At 37.9% G+C, this 18471-nt stretch overlaps 1 protein-coding gene across 1 annotated transcript in view; it reads left to right on the top strand.

Annotated features, from left to right (window-relative positions):
* wdr36 (WD repeat domain 36) overlaps nucleotides 1–18471 on the top strand; it is a 30309-nt gene that overhangs the window by 7516 nt on the left and 4322 nt on the right. The window contains exons 13-20 of the mRNA XM_079606535.1: nucleotides 33–147; nucleotides 239–404; nucleotides 14294–14402; nucleotides 14706–14785; nucleotides 15573–15680; nucleotides 17428–17525; nucleotides 17611–17756; nucleotides 17846–17962. Of these exons, the coding sequence (XP_079462661.1) occupies nucleotides 33–147; nucleotides 239–404; nucleotides 14294–14402; nucleotides 14706–14785; nucleotides 15573–15680; nucleotides 17428–17525; nucleotides 17611–17756; nucleotides 17846–17962 (939 nt within the window). The remainder of the gene's footprint in view (nucleotides 1–32; nucleotides 148–238; nucleotides 405–14293; nucleotides 14403–14705; nucleotides 14786–15572; nucleotides 15681–17427; nucleotides 17526–17610; nucleotides 17757–17845; nucleotides 17963–18471) is intronic.

The raw sequence follows: 18471 nt of genomic DNA, 5'->3' as shown, positions 1-18471 counted from the left end.
CTACAAATCAGATTTGGTCATATGTTTTCTAGGCTGTTGATATCACCTCCTGCGGGAACTTTGCAGTGATTGGACTGTCTTCAGGTCACATTGATGTGTACAACATGCAGTCTGGTTTTCATCAAAGATATTACGGAGAGGACAAGGGTGAGTTAACCCCATCCTAAACATCAGGGGTGAAATACGTGTCAATTCCAGTCTGATTTCAATAGCATTTTGTGTGTTTGTGTGTGTGCAGCGCATACAGGGCCTGTGCGTGGGGTCGCTGTGGATGCGCTGAACCAATTGACTGTTAGTGTGGGAGCAGATCGCCTTCTGAAAATCTGGAAGTTTAAATTGAAGGAGCTGTTACATACAGACAGCCTGCCAGCCACCCCGGCATCATCTCAGCTTCACAGGGACAGGTATTAAAGATATTAAAGTTGCAATAAGCGATTTCTAAGAAACGCTGTTGATATTTAAAATCCCCACAACAAACACTCCCTTGCCCAAAAGGATCAAACTCCGATCTTGATAGCTCCGCCCTGTAATTCAGGAACACACCATGCAACACAGACACCTCCCCCCTAATCAGTGTATACGCCTCTTACTGCTGATTGGCGTCAAGTCATCTTAATTTATATAGCGCTTTTAACAATGTAGATTGTTTCAAAGCGGCTTTACAGTGATAAACGTATAATTTAAGGTAACAGAGATTGTTTTGGCTTTATAGCGGTTCTTGAATCAAGATATTTTCCAGCTAAAGTTAGTTTTGATTGATTCACTTCCGTCGCAACTATCATTAGTTATTAAATTAGAGACCGCTAAGATGACACCGTTCTCTCTACACAGACTTTAAACGCGAACCTGTGAGAAACGCTGATGGCGCTCACGTGCGCATCAATAATTAATTCTATAGTTATGCGCATTTAAATATATATTTTCGCAGGTTTGTAATTCCCTACAAACCAAGCCTTACTTGTCTGGCCTTAAAAAATTCACGAAACCGATATTTTACCCGACGACGCTTTATCTGTAGAGTGGTAAAGCGAATCTTCACAGGGAAGAGACTAGTTGGCACTTCAGCGCTGCGTTTTCATCAGGTCCAGGCGAAGGTCCTTTGTCAGATCTGGATACGGCTTGGATCCGGCAGGCTGCGGGAAAACCTCTGGATAAAAAAAAGACACTAAAATTACTGTAGATGCCATTCTTCTTATGATGTATCGAGTACATCAGGATTTATGGAAAGTGTTCCCAGTTCCGGCTGACCTAATCTATGCAGCCTAACATTGAGTTATAGAAGTCTATAATGTATTATGTAAATGCTAGGTCAAAGAGATGTGTCTTTAATCTAGCTTTGAACTGACAGAGTGTGTCTGCTTCCCAGACAATGTTAGGAAGACTGTTTCAAAGTTTTGGTGCTAAATAGGAAAAGGATCTACCGCCAGCAGTCGATTTTGATATTCTAGGTATTATTAACTGGCCGGAATTTTGAGATCGCAGTAGACGTGAAGGACTATAATGTGTTAAGAGCTCGCTCAAGTACTGCGGAGCTAAACCATTTAGTGCTTTGTAAGTAATCAGCAATATTTTAAAATGTATACGATGTTTAATATGGTGCCAATGTAGTGTTGACAGAACGGGGCTAATATGGTCATACTTCCCGGTTCTGGTAAGAACTCGAGCTGCTGCGTTTTGAACTAGCTGTAGTTTGTTTAAGCGTGCAGGGCAACCACCTAGTAGAGCATTTGTCAATGAGAGCATATGGTGTAATTTAGATATTTTTAAGATGGAAAAATGCGGTTTTACAGATACTAGACACGTGACTTTCAAATGAAAGATTGATATCAAAGAGCACACCCAGGTTCCTAACCGATGACAAATACTTAACAGAGCAGCCATAAAGTGTTAGACAGTATTCTAGGTTATTACATGTGGAAGTTTTTTGTCCAATATTTAGAATCAGTTTTTTCAGAATTTAGTAGTAGGAAATTACTAGTCATCCAATTTTTTATATCAGCTATGCATTCCGTTAATTTTGTGAATTGGTAGGTTTCCGCAAATTCTTTGAAGTCTGTATGGTGCCTTGGTGGCCTGTATACTGTAGCCAGCACAAATCTCAAACATGATTTATCATTTGCACTAGATATTGTTATATTAAGCACCAACTAGGGGTGCACCGAAATTTTGGTCGCCGAATATGGCATTATCGGTTTCGGGCCGAAATAAAAAAGCCAGCCGAAAATGTCAACCGCGCCCCTCCCATCCGGGATATCCGCCTATCTATATCTGATTTATCTTATATTGGATGCATGCATCCCTTGAATTAACGCTGTAGTGCGCGCGATCAGCTTCAGCGCGGACAGCTCAAACGGCACTGCACGACTAATAATGTCTATTGGGAGGACTGGCATATTACATAACATTATAAAGAGAACAATATTGCAATAAAACATTTAGCATTATTTGAGTTTAGTTGCCGTGTCGCGTTGCTCAAGGAAGAGCGCGTCCACAACATGAGTCATTCTGAATGAATGGCACGTAACTTAGTTCAAGTTCACTTGTGCATTCACGTCATTTTCTGCAGAAATAATTTGTAATATTATGTTTATTTTGAATATATCTGATTAATCTCATATAGGATGCGATTCTTTGAGTTAAATAACGTGCTAGCAAACTAAGTGTTCCAGTTTAACAGTAGCCTATTCATTCAGCGCGCGCAGCTCAAGCAGAAATGCACGACTAATAATAACGATTAATAATTTGGGACTGACATATTACATAACATGAGAACACTATTGTATTAAATCGTTGTGAATGCATTGGGTTTAGTTGCCGTGTTCAGTAGTGCTGGGTATCGATTCAAATTTCAAGAATCGATTCGATTCCGATTCTCAAGATCTTGAATCGATTATCATTATTCGATCCGATCCGATCTGATCCGATCTTATATTTTTAAAATCAAAAGTTTTAACTGTTCATGAACAATCAAGTGTTTGTATTAAATAACATTCACAAACATACATTAATGTTGTAAAAATGTATTGTTCACTCAATGTGTTGATGTTAGATAAGGCATTAATGTTAATGAATGGTGTCTTAATGTAGTGTTACCAACTAAACAGGAGATAAAACGTGTTTTATTTGACTTGACTGTCCTTTTATTTAATCCAAAACTGCGTTCATATTTAAAAGGCCTTTTAAACTAGATACAACCGCACACAATACCACTTTAGGGGTCGTTCACATATCGCGTTTTATGCGCGTGCAAATTCAGTGAGAAGCACTTCAATGCATCTCAACAGGTCATGTGACAAAAACCAGCGGCCTTTCCGTAACAACATGGAAAGCTCGGCCGAACAGCTGATCATAGATGTACAGGGCGGCTTTTTATTTATCATCTCAATTAATATATCTAGTAGCAAAGCTAATGCAAGGGCTAGAAATCAATACATTTTTTGATGATACTTCCTCGTCATCATGGAGAGCGCAGTTTGCGCCGCTTTCTCCTCTCCACAAGCGCGTGCTTTCCCGTTGCGTCTGCCGTTGCTATGCAACCATGAACAGAGGCGCGCCTGGAAAACGAATTTGCACGCGCAAAAAACGCGCTATGTGAACGGCTCTTTCCTCCTTTCTGGTCAACAAGTGGATTCAGAGAAACCGCATTAGCAGCGCCGCCGGTCGCCATGTCTCTGTGTGTTTATGGGGAAAATGTAGGCCTGTTATTAAATCGATCCTCTGAGTTACGGATCGATCTTTAGAAATTAATATGAAAATCGATTCAGAATTGGTGAATCGATTTTTTCAACACAGCACTAGTGTTCAGTGTGTTGTTCAGGGAGAGCACGTCCACAGTCACACATTCTGCACATCTGAGGCGGCGCTGGTGACGCGTTGTATTAGTAGTAATTATATTTGATTATTAAATTATTAATTTAATTAAATGATCAATCACATCGAAACATTTTACAATCCTACTAGCCCTTTATTTAGATTAAAAACTATTCTCATTCATTTGCTGAGGAATATCACGCTTTGAGCAGGATTTCCAGAGCCTGTCACGCTGTTGGCCATCACTGCAGACGCATATGCAGTATGAAGGCTAACGATTAATCGATTAAATGATCGTTAATTTAAACGACGATCGATCATGGGAATTTGTGAAAATTGACATCCCTAGTGTTAATAAGTTTGATGATTATTCTATTGGTTTGTGATTTTTCATTTCAGATCCATTAAAAATGAAGCAATATAAATATATATTAAAGTTTTTAAAAGAAGCCATTTTCGGCTTCAGTTTCGGTTTTCGGCCAAGTGCATCCTAAATTTTCGGTATCGGCTTCGGCCCAGAATTTTCATTTCGGTGCATCACTAGCACCAACACTTCAAAGTAATTATATTTTAAACTAGAATTCTTAGTAATTCTGAAAATATTACTAGGGCTGCAACTGACGATTATTTTAATAATCGATTAATCTGTCGATTATTTTTCCGATTAATCGGATTTAAAAAAAACATTCATTTCCAACCCTTTATTCAAAAACAGAACTGACAGTGCAAATTCACAGTGCCAAAAAATCTTCAGAAAGTGCACAAACAGGTTGCTCCTTGAACATCCCTGAGCTGTTAAAGTAATAAAAATATTTTTTATTGACTAACACAAAAAACATACACATGTATGCTTTACATCTGCCAAATATATAGGACTTTTTATTTTAAATAAAGTGCACAAAAAGATGTATATTTTTGTTTAAAGGTCCCATGACATGGGGTTATTATATTATTTTATAATGTTTCCTGGGTTGCCCTTATAATGTTAGTATGCTTTTTAGATAAAAAATAGTCATAATTTAGAAACAAAAGGCATTTTTCCTAGCCCAGTTTTAGCCTCTGATTTGAACGCTCAGTTTGAAGGGGCGTGTCTGTGTGAGACTTTAGTGTAACCGGCCACTGCTGTGATTGGCTGACATGCTTGCATATGAAATAGCTACTTATTACATGTGAAACTCTCTCGAATACTTTTACTACAGTTATTATGCGTTTTTACTATTACAGCTATCGAGATTAACAGATCGTCAGAAGTTTTTAAAGTATTTAGATCTATTCCCATCACATAAAATGTTGCCATGATGAGCATTGCGCAAGCAGATGACAGTCTGTTGTTGATCGCGAGAATGAAGATCTTATTATTGCAATGCAGTTTCTGCACTCTCTCTGCTTTCACCAATGCAAACACGATGATGTAAATACAGTAAGAGCAATCATGTGCAGTGTAACGTGCGTCATTGATTTCATAACGAGTTTGGCAAGTGTCCAGATAAACTCGATCGCGCTGTGTCCATGAGAAAATGAGCTAGGAAGTAGGAACGCGCGCGCGTGATTCCTACAAAGATTGTTCTTTGATCGCTTTCTGTATATAATTTATTCACTATTTAAATATGATTATTTTCATCCTACTAAAAGAAACGATGTGAAGTTGATATTTTAGTCACTGGCTTGACTTACTGAGGCATAAACAGCAGTATTGAACGGTTTGAGAGAAAGATTACCTGTCTGAACTTGAACAATTACACATCAGAAAGTGTTGCTTGGTAACGTTAGCTCGATCGATTTATTTTCAGACGTTCGACGAGGCCAGCTCTGTATTGACCCAAGTTGAGGAAACAGTCGTCGGTGAAATGTTTGCCGCATACATGCAAAACTTTGGGGAGTTAATTGTGTCGGCGCATTTCCAGAGAAAATGAAATTAATCCACTGGTTCTTCTGGGGCTTGGATGAAGGAACTAAAAAAAGGCTTCGGTGTTCATTTGTACATCCAATTATTTAGCAATTATTACGCTTCGCTCGCTCAAAAGCCATGATATCTCCCGTGGACAAACTAAAATTGCGCGCACGCGTTCCTACTTCCTAGCTCATTTTCTCATGGACTGGAAACATTCTCTGGGCGGGCAAAGCAGAGAAAGGGGAGGTAACATTTCCTCCTTATGACGTCATAAGGAGGAGATTCAAGATCAGCCCGATTGAGCTTCCACTTTTTCAAAGGCAGAGAAAGATAGCAAAAGCTCGATTTACACCGATTGAAATTTCTAGAAACTTGGGGACCATATACAGGCTAGGGGAACTCATATTAATGTTAAAAAACCTCAAAAAGTTAAAATTTCATGTCATGGGACCGTTAAGGGACCTGAGCTGTCAGATCAATAAATAATTTTTACAAAATAAAGAAAAATACAAACCAGAAAACTTAACAGGATTTGTTTAAACGTCAGAACTTGTTCTCCACACTACACTCACAGACGCTCACACTCACAGACGCACAAATTCTCACACTCACAGACGCACACACTCACAGACGCACACACTCACAAAAAAATACAATGGATTGACCACCTCGTATGGTGTGTATTTTGCAGCTCATCCTTTCCATGCATATAGTGAAGTTTCTCTGAGTCATTTAGACTTAGAGTAAAGAATGAAAAATTCAGTGCTGTTCGAACACACTCGGTCTCTCTTGCGCGCAGATAGACTCGGCCTCTATCGTGCTCTCAGATGCACTCGGTCTCTCTCGCGCGCAAACACACTCTATATCGCACGCTCTCGGACACACTCGGTCTCTCTTGCGCGTGCAGACACACTCGCCAAAACACACGTGTCTCAATCGCAGTGTTGCTCGCGGAGTTCGCTTCGCTTTTGTCCAGTCCGGCGCCTCATAGCTCTGCGCTCAACTAAATTTTTTTTTTTTTTTTTTTTTAAACATCTCCGTGTCGCGCGACACAACAAATTGATAATGAAATTCGTTGCCAACTATTTTGATAATCGATTTTTATCGATTCGTTGTTGCAGTCCTAAATATTACTATAAATTACAGCAACACCTGCCCCTTTGCCTTTCAGACGAGGTTCATGTTTATAACCGTAATCTTGTGGGGTGGACTCATTTAAAGTAATGTAATTGTTTGGTTTTTGCCAGGTTTCTGTCAAACACAGGACATTTAGGTTATGGTCTGTAATCATACCATAAGTGCTTTTGAAGTGAGAGATCGAATATTCAGCAGCCCGAGCTTTATCATTTGTTCATTTGTATTATATCTGTTTTTATTTGTTGAACATCAATTAAATTTTTACCCTTAGATGGGTTTGGAATTTTTTTTTATTTCCTAATTCGAGGAACAGACACAGTCTCTATATGATGATATCTAGCAGGGTCCCCGCGGATCCTTAAAAAGTTTTAAAAGGTCTTAAAGTCTTATTTTTACTTATGAAAAGTCTTATTTTTACCTATGAAAGGTCTTAAATTTTAGATGACACTTTGACGACGTATCTAAATGCTTTCCAAATGAAAACTATCTAATTAGCGTACGTATTATTTTTATTATTCTATCTTTGTGGATTTGCTTGTTCACGTGACAATTCGCGTCATTTACGGCAGCGTATTAGAGATGAGAGGATAAGAGAACGAGTAAATGTCAGTTCAATAGTAAGTTCATTCTTTGTGCTTAGGATTGTCTATGAACTATGATGATATTGTAATCATTCTTTAACTACGTTTGAGGCACCGCGAGTTCGAGCTGACATCGCGTTTGTCTCTCATGCTTGCTTTTACTGCGTGATGTGTCAGTGCAGTTATAGGTTAGCCTGGTTAACGCCAGACCCAATTCTCGTTGAGACTTGGGTCTGGGAACCACATGTGCATTTTCTCGTATTTGAGGCGTGGTTTACGAATGCCCGGCGCCGTTTATTGGGTGCTAAGAATGTCTATCAAATGCGCCTGTACGTAGCTCATAACAATCGTTTCCATTATACCAGATGACGTATGTATAGACGCCAAAAGCTGCTCTTTTTTCAAAATAAACTTGCGTTCTAAACTACTTAGAACAATATCTAAGGCTGCATCAAAAGGTAGCTTCGCGTCTGCTGCCATGTTGAATCCATAAACAAACTGCTTAGTTGTGTCGCATAGATGTCGTCATCGTCTTGCTGCTCCCTCCCCGTTCTGTGATTGGTTCCCTAAACGAGGCGAAAATCAGGTCCATGGTTTCCAGACTGCCTTTCAGCGAGAATAAAATCGTGCTGCGCAAAGGCAGTATGGGGAAACCCAGGCTAGTTATAGGTATGTCCCCAAATGAGTTTTTGTCTTATTATATTTATATCATATTATGTTGTTATATTAGAATATCACGAGCAAGAGTGCCGTTTTCCTGTGCACAATTGCAAATGTGCTATTTATTTTATACAACAGTTAAATTAACAATAAAGTTAACATTGTGTGTTACTTTTTATATTGTCAATATTGTTTGTTTCCCCCTTTATTTCGCCGACGAGAATTTCATAATGAAACTGTAGTCCAACAGACAGCGATTCTTTTTTAAAAACTGAAATCCGCGTTTTGAACGAATCATTTGATTCAATGAATGAATCGGCCGTTTGAACAAATCGGTTGAATAAAACTCCAACAACTCGCTTATTAAGACAGTGACTTACTGCCACCTACTGGCGGGTTTAGTTGCATATTTAAAGTACCCTTTAATTAAAATGTTAAAATTATAAATAATTTCATATTTAAATATTGAATAGCTTTATTTATGCAATTGGAAATTAAGTGTAAATATAGTAATGCCAGTTCGGATGCCGCTTCTGTGTCACCTCTGCACTGCAAGGATGGTTTTTTATTTAATTATTTAATTTGACAGTGGTACGGTCTTATTCTAATATAATTTAATTTGAATGTTAGAATTTGACATAAAAGGTGATGCATACCTCTAAATACGTTTAGAAATAATTTCCATATTTAGGTGAAAATGCCCCTGGAAATCAAACCAGCCATGGTACCAGTAGAAAATCAGTAAAATATCATCTAATTATTATCAACAAAACGTTGAAAATATCGAGATATATTTTTGTTAATATTGCAAACCCCTAATGTACGGTATTAATTTTGATTTCTTCAGGTCTTAAAAAGGTCTTAAAAAGCCTTAAATTTGACTTAAAAAAATGTGCAGATACCCTGTCTAGGTGAAAGAGTCTCTATGTGATGGGATTTAACTGACCTGGGTGACAGCTAGAAGATGGTCGGTTAAGCCAGTCTGTCTGCTTCCTGACCTGAGCCCCATATTGTCATGGTTGAGCTCTAAGACTATATGCCATATTACTAGAGAGAAGACCAGCACCATCCCAGGAGGGATGAATACAGTCTCTTTTCAACAGGTCAGGTCTGCCCCAAAAACTTTTCCAATTGTCTATGAATTCTATATTATTTCACGGACACCAATTAGATTACAATTAGAGTGTTTTGGTGCTTGGTCCAATCCAATTTCAACGGTGTTCACTGTTTTTCAGAAATCGCTTACTGCACCTTATTTATTAATACTTATAATTAATTATGCATAGTTTTAAAAACACTTTTTATGGTACAGAAGATTTGACCCTTTAGCGGTTGAGGTGTGAATCTAGTGCTGCTGCGATTAGTCGACGGCAATTTTTTTAGTCGACTTGTCGTTTTACTATTGACCGCCTATTTATTTTTGGTCCCTCGTCTCAAACGGCTCACTGTAATTTACCTCCACACACCAGTCTGTGCGCTGTGTGCGCCCTGCTGGTTAATCTGCTATCCTCTTCCTTCCCCCTCCCCCCCTCCTTCACTGCATTGATATGAATAATGGCGGAGGCAGGTGACGGTGCTTTCACACTGGGCTCGTTTGCTGCGGTCCTAGCACGATTGTTCCAGGCGCCCCCCGCAGCCTTGCTCTTTTTTTTACACTTGATTATTAATTAACTTGATTATATCGAACCCTGGTGCGCTTCCGTGCATATTACGTCATCGCAAACGTGCACAGAGTATGATAGAAAACAGAACACGGGTATATATATATATCTATATGGTAAATAATATATATATTGTGTCACACAGTATATATATATATATATATATATATATATATATATATATATAATTTTTTTTTTATTAATTCTGTGCTATTATGCGCAGCTGAGTAAACAACACAGGTTTACTGTGCGTGTGTCGCATAAGGTGGCCTTCTGCTGCTTGCAAACTGACTCTTTTGAGGAGAAAGTGGATTTCCAAATTTGTTGCCCTGATGGCTACAGCTACTGATAAGCTAACTGTGCGTTCACACCGCCGGCGGCGAGAGCGTCAAAGTGCCCGGAAGCCATTCATTTTCAATGAGAGCTGGCAGCGACCTCCGGCGAGGGCGGCGCGGCGCGTCTTGGACGGCGAGAGCGGCGAGAAGAGTTGAAATCAAGTCAACTTTATGGTAATAAGCTATGACGCGGTTCGACAGCAACCAGCAGCAACCAATCGGAATGTATAATCCCCTGAGAGGAGGATACCAGAGAACACAATCCTGTAAACTTTGGTTCCGACCACATTAGTTCCTAAGCAAAATGGAGGAAAAGTTAATTATTTCTGTTGCAGGTTTCCCGTTATTGTACCATTAATAAAAAGAACGACGATTGGAAAAAGGTGTCTGAAATTTTTGGTGTTTTGTTACTTTCACATTTAAAAGATTTTAATAGGTTAACTTATACCCTACATGTGGCCAGTATGCACAAAATAGGATACTGATTTATGTTCAGTTCTTATTTGCTTTGCGGCTCCTTTAAATAAAGTAAAAAAAAAATCACGCATTCTAAAATCTACGTCAGAGCGCCAGAGAGTCCCCGAATCTCACGGCGTCGATGGCAGGGCGGCGAGAGTGAATTTTGCCGCTCTCGCCGGCGGCGGTGTGAACGTACAGTAAGTGTAGTAGGCTAGTTCAGACTCTTTCAATTCAATTCAAATTTATTTGTATAGCGCTTTTCACAATACATATCGTTTCAAAGCAGCTTTACAGAAAATGCATACATAATGTTTTTGAACAGGTGACATTTTTTGTTTTGGCCATTTAGTTGAGTTCAAAATAAAATGGACACAATTAAATAACAGACACTTAGTCGTTAGTGGCAGCACTACGTGAATCTGCAAGCCGAGCATTGTGTTGGTAATTACGTGAGATGGGCTTCAGCTCAGCTCCTCAGCGAGGATTAATATGATGGTTTGAGGCATACCCTGCGGTGTACTTGTTAGGCCTTTCGTGATTATTAAATATAACCATCTGATCGTGGTTATTTGATTTAACTGTGATTATTTCAGACAACCAGGATTATTGTGCTCTTTTAGAAGTCACAAGGGGGAGACGTATACCAAGAGTTTTCGTTGATTTAACAACGGATAATTGTTCAGGCTACAGCAAGGATAGTTTTGAACACTGATTTTTTTTTTTTCCACCCTAAAATAAATCTATTTAACCAATGGTCGTACACAACTCAGATTTGAAAAAGACTCTTGACATGTTAAACTAGAAAAGTTGGAGTGAAGAATATGGGAATAGGGGAGGCAACAAACAACTAAACGGACCTACAACACGCTCATTATACAGAAAATTTATATTAAAATATGAGCAGAGAAAAACAAACAAACAACTGAGTTGGGGGCAAATTGATGTATTATAAAAAATATAACCCTTTAACGGACGCTATAATTGTTGTGAAATTTGTTTTTATTTTGCACCGGCAGTTAATGGGTTAATGCGGGGAGTTCGGAAAAGGCCTCTACCCGGCCTTTTCCGAACTCCCTGCATTAACCCATTAACAGCCGGTGCAAAATAAACACAAATTTCACAACAATTATAGCGTCCGGGTAGAGGCCTTTTCCGAAAAGCTTGTGTTCCGATTATAAATTCAGAAACGGATCCTCCCTTGTCTTGTCCTTCAAGGGTTACAATAGTATTAATGTTTAAAAAAAAAAAAAAAGTTTCGATCATAAATGTACAAGAAAAATTAAGAAGAAAATCAAATTCACCACGGAAAAAACGGGGGCAAAAAAGGCATTATACTCTCCAACTACTGATTCTTTTTTTACACAAAATAAATTTCCTAATTTCATTCCTCAAAAAGACTTCAGTTACTTGGTTGTACAGGTTATCTGTACGTTTCAGCTCCAACAACAAGTCTTTTCTATCAAGGCTGGCTAATGCTGAAAGTCCAGTCTGTCCCGTCGTATTTCTGGCATAAGTTTTAATTCGCTTTAGTGCTGTGAGTGTCTGCTCGACAGAAGCATTGGACACAGGGACAGTCACCGCTAAACATGACGATGTGTAACGTTACAGCTGACACAAGCTCTCACACAGAATTTTAAACGAAATCAATGAGATCAGCGGGACTTTTACCTTCAAAATCAGTCCTGGCATACATTACAGTCAGTTCTGTTTTTACCCGGACAGTTCTGTGACTCTGCGTAAGCTGAATAAGGGATTTTTTCCGATACTTTGAACAAGTTGGCGGTCGAGGAAGGAAAGAAACATTAATTTGTAGGTTGAAACACTGTTAATGTTAAGCAAACAATCAGCTCTCGTAATCAACATGTTGGATGGAGAAATGGGCAGGAATAAAGGTCTGAACAATTTTGACTTGGGACAGATTGTTATGGCAAAGAGAATGCATCAGAGTATCTCTGAAATGGCAAGGCTTGTGGGTTGATCCCGGTCAGAAGTGGTGAGAATGTAACAGTAGTGGTCTGAGGAGGGACAAATCACAAACCAGCCAAAGGGTGATGTCACCAGGATGCACTGTGAGACAACAGCAAGCCAGCAATGTTATGCTGAGAAACCCTGAGTCCAGCCATTCATGTGAAGTAATTTGACTAGTGCCACCTACCTAACATTGTTGCAGACCAGGTACACCCCTTCATGACAATGGTGTTCCCTGGTGGAACTGGCCTCTTTCACCAAGATAATGCACACTGCACACATTGTTCAGGAATGGTTTGATGAACATGATGAAGAGTTCAAATTGTTTCCCTGGCCATCAAATTCCCTAGATCTACATACAATTGATCATCCGTGGGATGTGCTGTATCAAAAAGTTCCACCTCACAACCTACAGGTCGTGAAGGATCTGCTGCTAATGTCTTGAGCCGCGTTTCTACCGTAGGAACTTTGGGGTGGTACTCGATGTGTTTACACCGTAAACACATCGTTTAGTAAACCAATACATCACAAACAACTGCAGCACAGTTTGAATCTCCTCCATACTTATTATAAATGTGGCGCTCAAAACTGATTTAATATCCGTCGCAGACTGGGAGGAGCAGTCGCGCAGTTTAGAATCGTCCTGGTACTTTAGACCGTGGTGTAAACGCAGAAAGCAACCGATCTGGGGCAAAAAAAAAGTTCCTTGGACAAATTGTTCCGGGTAATTTCGGTGGAAACGCGGCTTTGGTGCCAGATACCACAGGACGGCTTCAGGCCATGGGTCTTGTAGAGGCCATGCCTCTGTGATTCTGCACTGTTTTGGCAGCAGGCGGAGGACCCCTATTATATTCGGCAGGTGTTCATAATGTTTTGGCTAATCGGAGTATATTTCATTTGAAGAGAAAAAATGCCAAATAGAGGAGAGTCTGCTGGCAAAAAGAGAATGCTACAGAGCTCATAATAAAAAGAGAATAACGTTGGCTTGGCTTTTCGGAGATGGTGAGAACTGAAGGATTTGAAATGTTGTAAAAGTGATGCGGAGATGCTGGTTTTATTACTCGACAGGTGAGATAAATTGCCGTATGTAGCTCTAACAGAGTTCATTGTAAAGCATTATCTATTGTGTTGTAGCGATGTGCTGAAATTTATTTTCAAGGAAGTACAGTCTATTAATGGGTATACAGTAACGTCTTCAAATAGTAATCTTGAGATTCTTTCCTTCTAAACTTGTATATCTCTTAGTAGTGAATGTTTTGAGTAGTAGGATAACCATATTCATCCACACAGTCACGCAGAGCCGAAGCACAACCAAAACAATGTCCTTTCACAAAATGCTAGCAGTATTTTTATTTATTTTTAACCGCTAGAGCGCTGCAAGTTACATGGTATACCTTAAATAAAAAAACATGAGTGCTATTTTTGTTTTCATTAGTTATTTTTCCATCCATCTATTTTTGTGCGCACTGTGGAACATTGCATAAAAATGCTAGATGAAAGCGCCAAGATGCACATAAATGTAAAAAATGTGCACAAAAAACGTATGCGCTCAATTTAGGTGGATACATATTTTAATCCGATAAGAATACATGCACATAAACTATGATGGAAACACTTACAGAATAAATCCCTCAATGCACAACAAAAACAAAACTTACAGTTGGTGTGACCCAACAGTAGGTGTGAATAATTTTTTGTTGTATTTTATAAAAAAAAAAAATTTTTACCCATGTCATAGAGCCCTAGTTGGAATGACAGTTTTGTTGATTTATGCTTGATCTCTCCAAACAGCGGGATGCTTGCTATCGCGCTGGATAATTTTTCAGTTCACATTCTGGACATGGAAACTAGGAGGATTGTTCGCAAATTCTCTGGAAATCGTGGGCAGATCAACGACATGGTGAGCTTCAGCTTCATCTACATCATTCAAAATTGACTAGTCTTTGGCCATTCTCAACCATTATTTGTACTTGAAATGACTCTTTAGACTGCTATTGTGGTTATTTTTTGTCATTGCTTGGAGCTTGACCGGTCCTGGTTACCATTAAGGTTGTTAATGTGGACAAAATACTTTTTTTCCCTATTGTGTTCCATATAAGAAGGAAAGTCATTTGGGTTTTGCATGAGGGAGAGTAAATTATGACACTTCATATTTGGGTGAAGTAAGTATGCGTAACTTAAGTACTTATGTGTGCTTTTCCAGACATTTAGTCCAGATGGACGTTGGCTGATTACAGCATCTATGGACTGCACCATCAGAACATGGGATCTTCCATCTGGCAGGTACAAAGTTTAGAGCATAAACCAAGGCTTTTCAACAGGCAGCCAGTGAGCCCTACAATTAATGGAAGAGATCGCTGTACTTTTCTGTTGCATATATAATATTTGCTAAGGAAAAACACCCAAATTAAGAGAATTCAAATAGATTAACCTACATTATTCAGATGGTAGGAAAATTTACATATGGATTGGACATGATAATTGTATCTTTTTTAAATGTACCAAATGTACCAAACAATAGGATGTTTAGTTGTTGTTGTTTTTTCCATGTTAACATGTCTTTACAATGGAAGTGCTAAAGTCTAACTAAAGTTCCTTTTTTCATTTGCATAATCTGGCCCTGAAAGTAAGTAATTGTAGAGGCCAGGCATGAACCAATTTTTTTTGTGTCCTGTAACATGTATAGGTAATGCTTAGATTGAAAAGTGAGATTGCATCACTGTCGTTCTACTACAAACCACTAAAGTAGCCTTTTGAAGGAGGGAAAGACCAGGCCAGTCCAGTGACACCTTTTCCACTTTCTATATTATTGACTGGTTAGATATTTGTGATGACCTTTTCCGTTTAGTCAGTCACTGATACTTTTCAAAGTAACTAGTGAAACCAAATTCAGAGATAATTATTATCTTTCATAGATGTGGCCGTAGTGACATTTAGTTTGTTTGATATTTTTCGTATGTCTAAAGGGGATTCCTCCAGCCGATGAAGTCCCCTCTGGCCCAATTGGATGACTGAATGATTTTCTTTCACACTTTCACACCCTTCCACTTTCTCTTGCTGTCATTCATAGTTTGGTCGACTGTTTCCTGGTAGACGCGGCAGCCGTCAGTCTCAGTATGTCCCCTACCGGGAACTTCCTGGCCTCTTCGCATGTTGACACCTTAGGTGTTTACTTATGGTAAGAGATTGCCTTGCAGATATTGTGTCTGTAAACTCTTGTTTTTACTTCAATTAGTTATTTCACACACATGAGATTAGGATTTGTGCGGTTGAATTTTGGTGAAAAATTAGCACAAATATCTTATCATTCATCATGACTGAACAGTGAAGGTTATGTGGGTAATGAGTTCATGATGTTGCCAATTGAATCTGCTGATGTATGAATGGCATTATATTTGAAGAATTTTTTTTATATATATATATAGTTTTAGTAATTTACTTAAGCTGATGTTATTTCCAATTGATGTTTTTTTTTCAATGCAACACAATATCAGGTCAGACCATCCAAAAATTAAAAAGAGGGAGCAATCTGTGAACTTTCACAAGAGCAAGGCATTTATCCCCAGAATGCTCTGGGTTATAGTTTTTTTTTATATATATTTATTTTTTGTAATGACCTTCAGCTTTCTTTAATCAATGTGTAATAAGTACCATAAAACCCGCACAAATATATATATATATATATATATGTACAAATGCGGTACACATGACTTTTTGCTGTAAAATTTTTATAAAGTAAAAATGTAAGAATAACATAACATGTATTAATAATATTTCAAGATGAATAATTACTGGGCTTATGCAACTTGGTTTTACTTGATTTTCCATGCATAATTTTTTAGGACAATCCTGTTAAAATTTTAATATAAAATATGATGCATCCAAATTCATTCGACTTCCGATCATCATTGTATTGCATTGCATATATTGCATATAAAAACTACATAGCTTTGGTCATAGAACAAAGTATTTCTCATTTTACTTAGACATTATTCAGAGATGTATTATAGAGTGACTGACAACTGATATTTATATTAGGGCTGTCAAAAGATTAATCGTGATTAATCGCATCCAAAATAAAAGTTTGTGTTTGCATAATATGTGTGTGTGTACAATTATTATGTATAAATACACACACAATCATGTATATATTTTAGAAATATTTGCATTTATATACTGTATATACATTTATATAATTTATATTATATATAAATATTTTATATATAAATATAACCAATTTTTCTTAAAAATATACATGATTGTGTGTTTTTATATATATATATATATATAAATAATTATACACAGTACACACACATATATTATGTAAACACAAACTTTTATTTTGGATGCGATTAATTTTTTTGACAGCCCTAATTTATATGCATTTTATATAAATAGTCTGCTATAATGTTTCCCATTGATGTCTCACTAATTTACTTTTCAAGCTGTCAGAATTTTATCTTACTTTTTGGCCACATAAATATCAGCATCTGCAGCAATTAAGGTGTTTTTTTACTCAAATATGAGCTCCATACCATGAGCTATAAAAGCCTGGTGCATCCAATATTATACTCAATAAACGCATGAGGGATTGTGTTAATTTTTCAAAAGGTTCAATTAACTGATATATTTAAAAATGTGTGTGTGATTATATTTATATATATACAATCCTATATATATATAAATATAATCACACACACATTTTTAAATATATCAGTTAATTGAACACCGTATTATGTAACACTAGCTTGGGGACCTATTCTCACTATTTACTAAGTTACTACCATATTGGCTGTTTATTATTACATGCATATTACAATTACATACAAACATAGACTGTCATGACCCAAGCATTATGATTCAAAGAAGTTGCTCTATGAAAAATTTTATATTCCCTAAGGAGTATTGTTCTGTTTCATTTCTAGGTCCAATAACACACTGTGCAGTATGGTGTCATTGCGCCCTCTACCTGCAGACTATGAGCCGACTGTGATCATGCTGCCAGGCACCTGCCCAAGCAAAGGTGCAACCACAGGATCATATTGATTATCATTTTAAAAATCATTTAACTTGATATTAAATCCTTTTAATTTTGTGCTTTTAAACAGAAACAGAAGAAGAGGAAGGTATAGACATTGACAGCTCTGAGATGGCTGAGTACATTTCACCAGCACAGCTGGATGAACATCTGGTCACACTCTCACTGCTTCCTGACTCGCGCTGGAAGAACCTACTGCATCTGGACATCATCAAGGTATTATGCTTGTAAAAGCGGCAAAAAAAAAGTCTGTGGTTAAGTGTGATATGTTTGATAAACTCTTAAATTAAAATCTTCATCTACAGAAAAAGAACAAACCCAAAGAGCCTCCAAAATTACCCAAAGCGGCACCCTTCTTCATTCCCACCATTCCAGGGCTGGTGCCCCAGTTTGCTCAACCAAACACACCCTCAGAGGGCCAGGTAAACTCTCTTTTGATGGTGTCTCTTGAGTTTGGTATTGTAGAAAAGACCAGGAGACTTGGTTGTGTTTTCAGCAGGATTCTTTATCAAGAACCGGTGCCAGTGGTAGCTTCAGTGGTTGAGGAGAGATTCCCTGATATGGCTGTAAAGTGCTTTGGCTGTACAGTAGTACAAATGAAAGCCCTATATAAACGCCTCATTCTATTCTATTCTATGTAAACATTCACACACAGTTTGACTCTCAGTAGGAAGACTGACACAAACCCCTCACTGGAAACTATATTGAATCTAATCAGTAAATTTATATCATCATGTTCACCTTGAATGCCCAAATTACAGTGTAGTTGACCTTAGTTTTTCATGTGATGTTATATCCAGGATGTAGGATCAGCAGATCTTAAACAAATTCTTAATTTGTAATCCCACAGTATAGTATTTATTGTTGTTGAAAATATATAAATTTGTAGATTATACAAATCAGAAGTTTTCCTCTTTTTTTTGCCTCAGAA

The sequence above is a fragment of the Phoxinus phoxinus genome (assembly GCF_949152265.1).
Source record: "Phoxinus phoxinus genome assembly, chromosome: 3".
In the NCBI taxonomy this organism is placed as follows: Eukaryota; Metazoa; Chordata; class Actinopteri; order Cypriniformes; family Leuciscidae; genus Phoxinus; species Phoxinus phoxinus.
The sequence above is the reverse complement of the archived record's forward strand: the minus strand, read 5'-3'. Positions and strand labels throughout refer to the sequence as shown.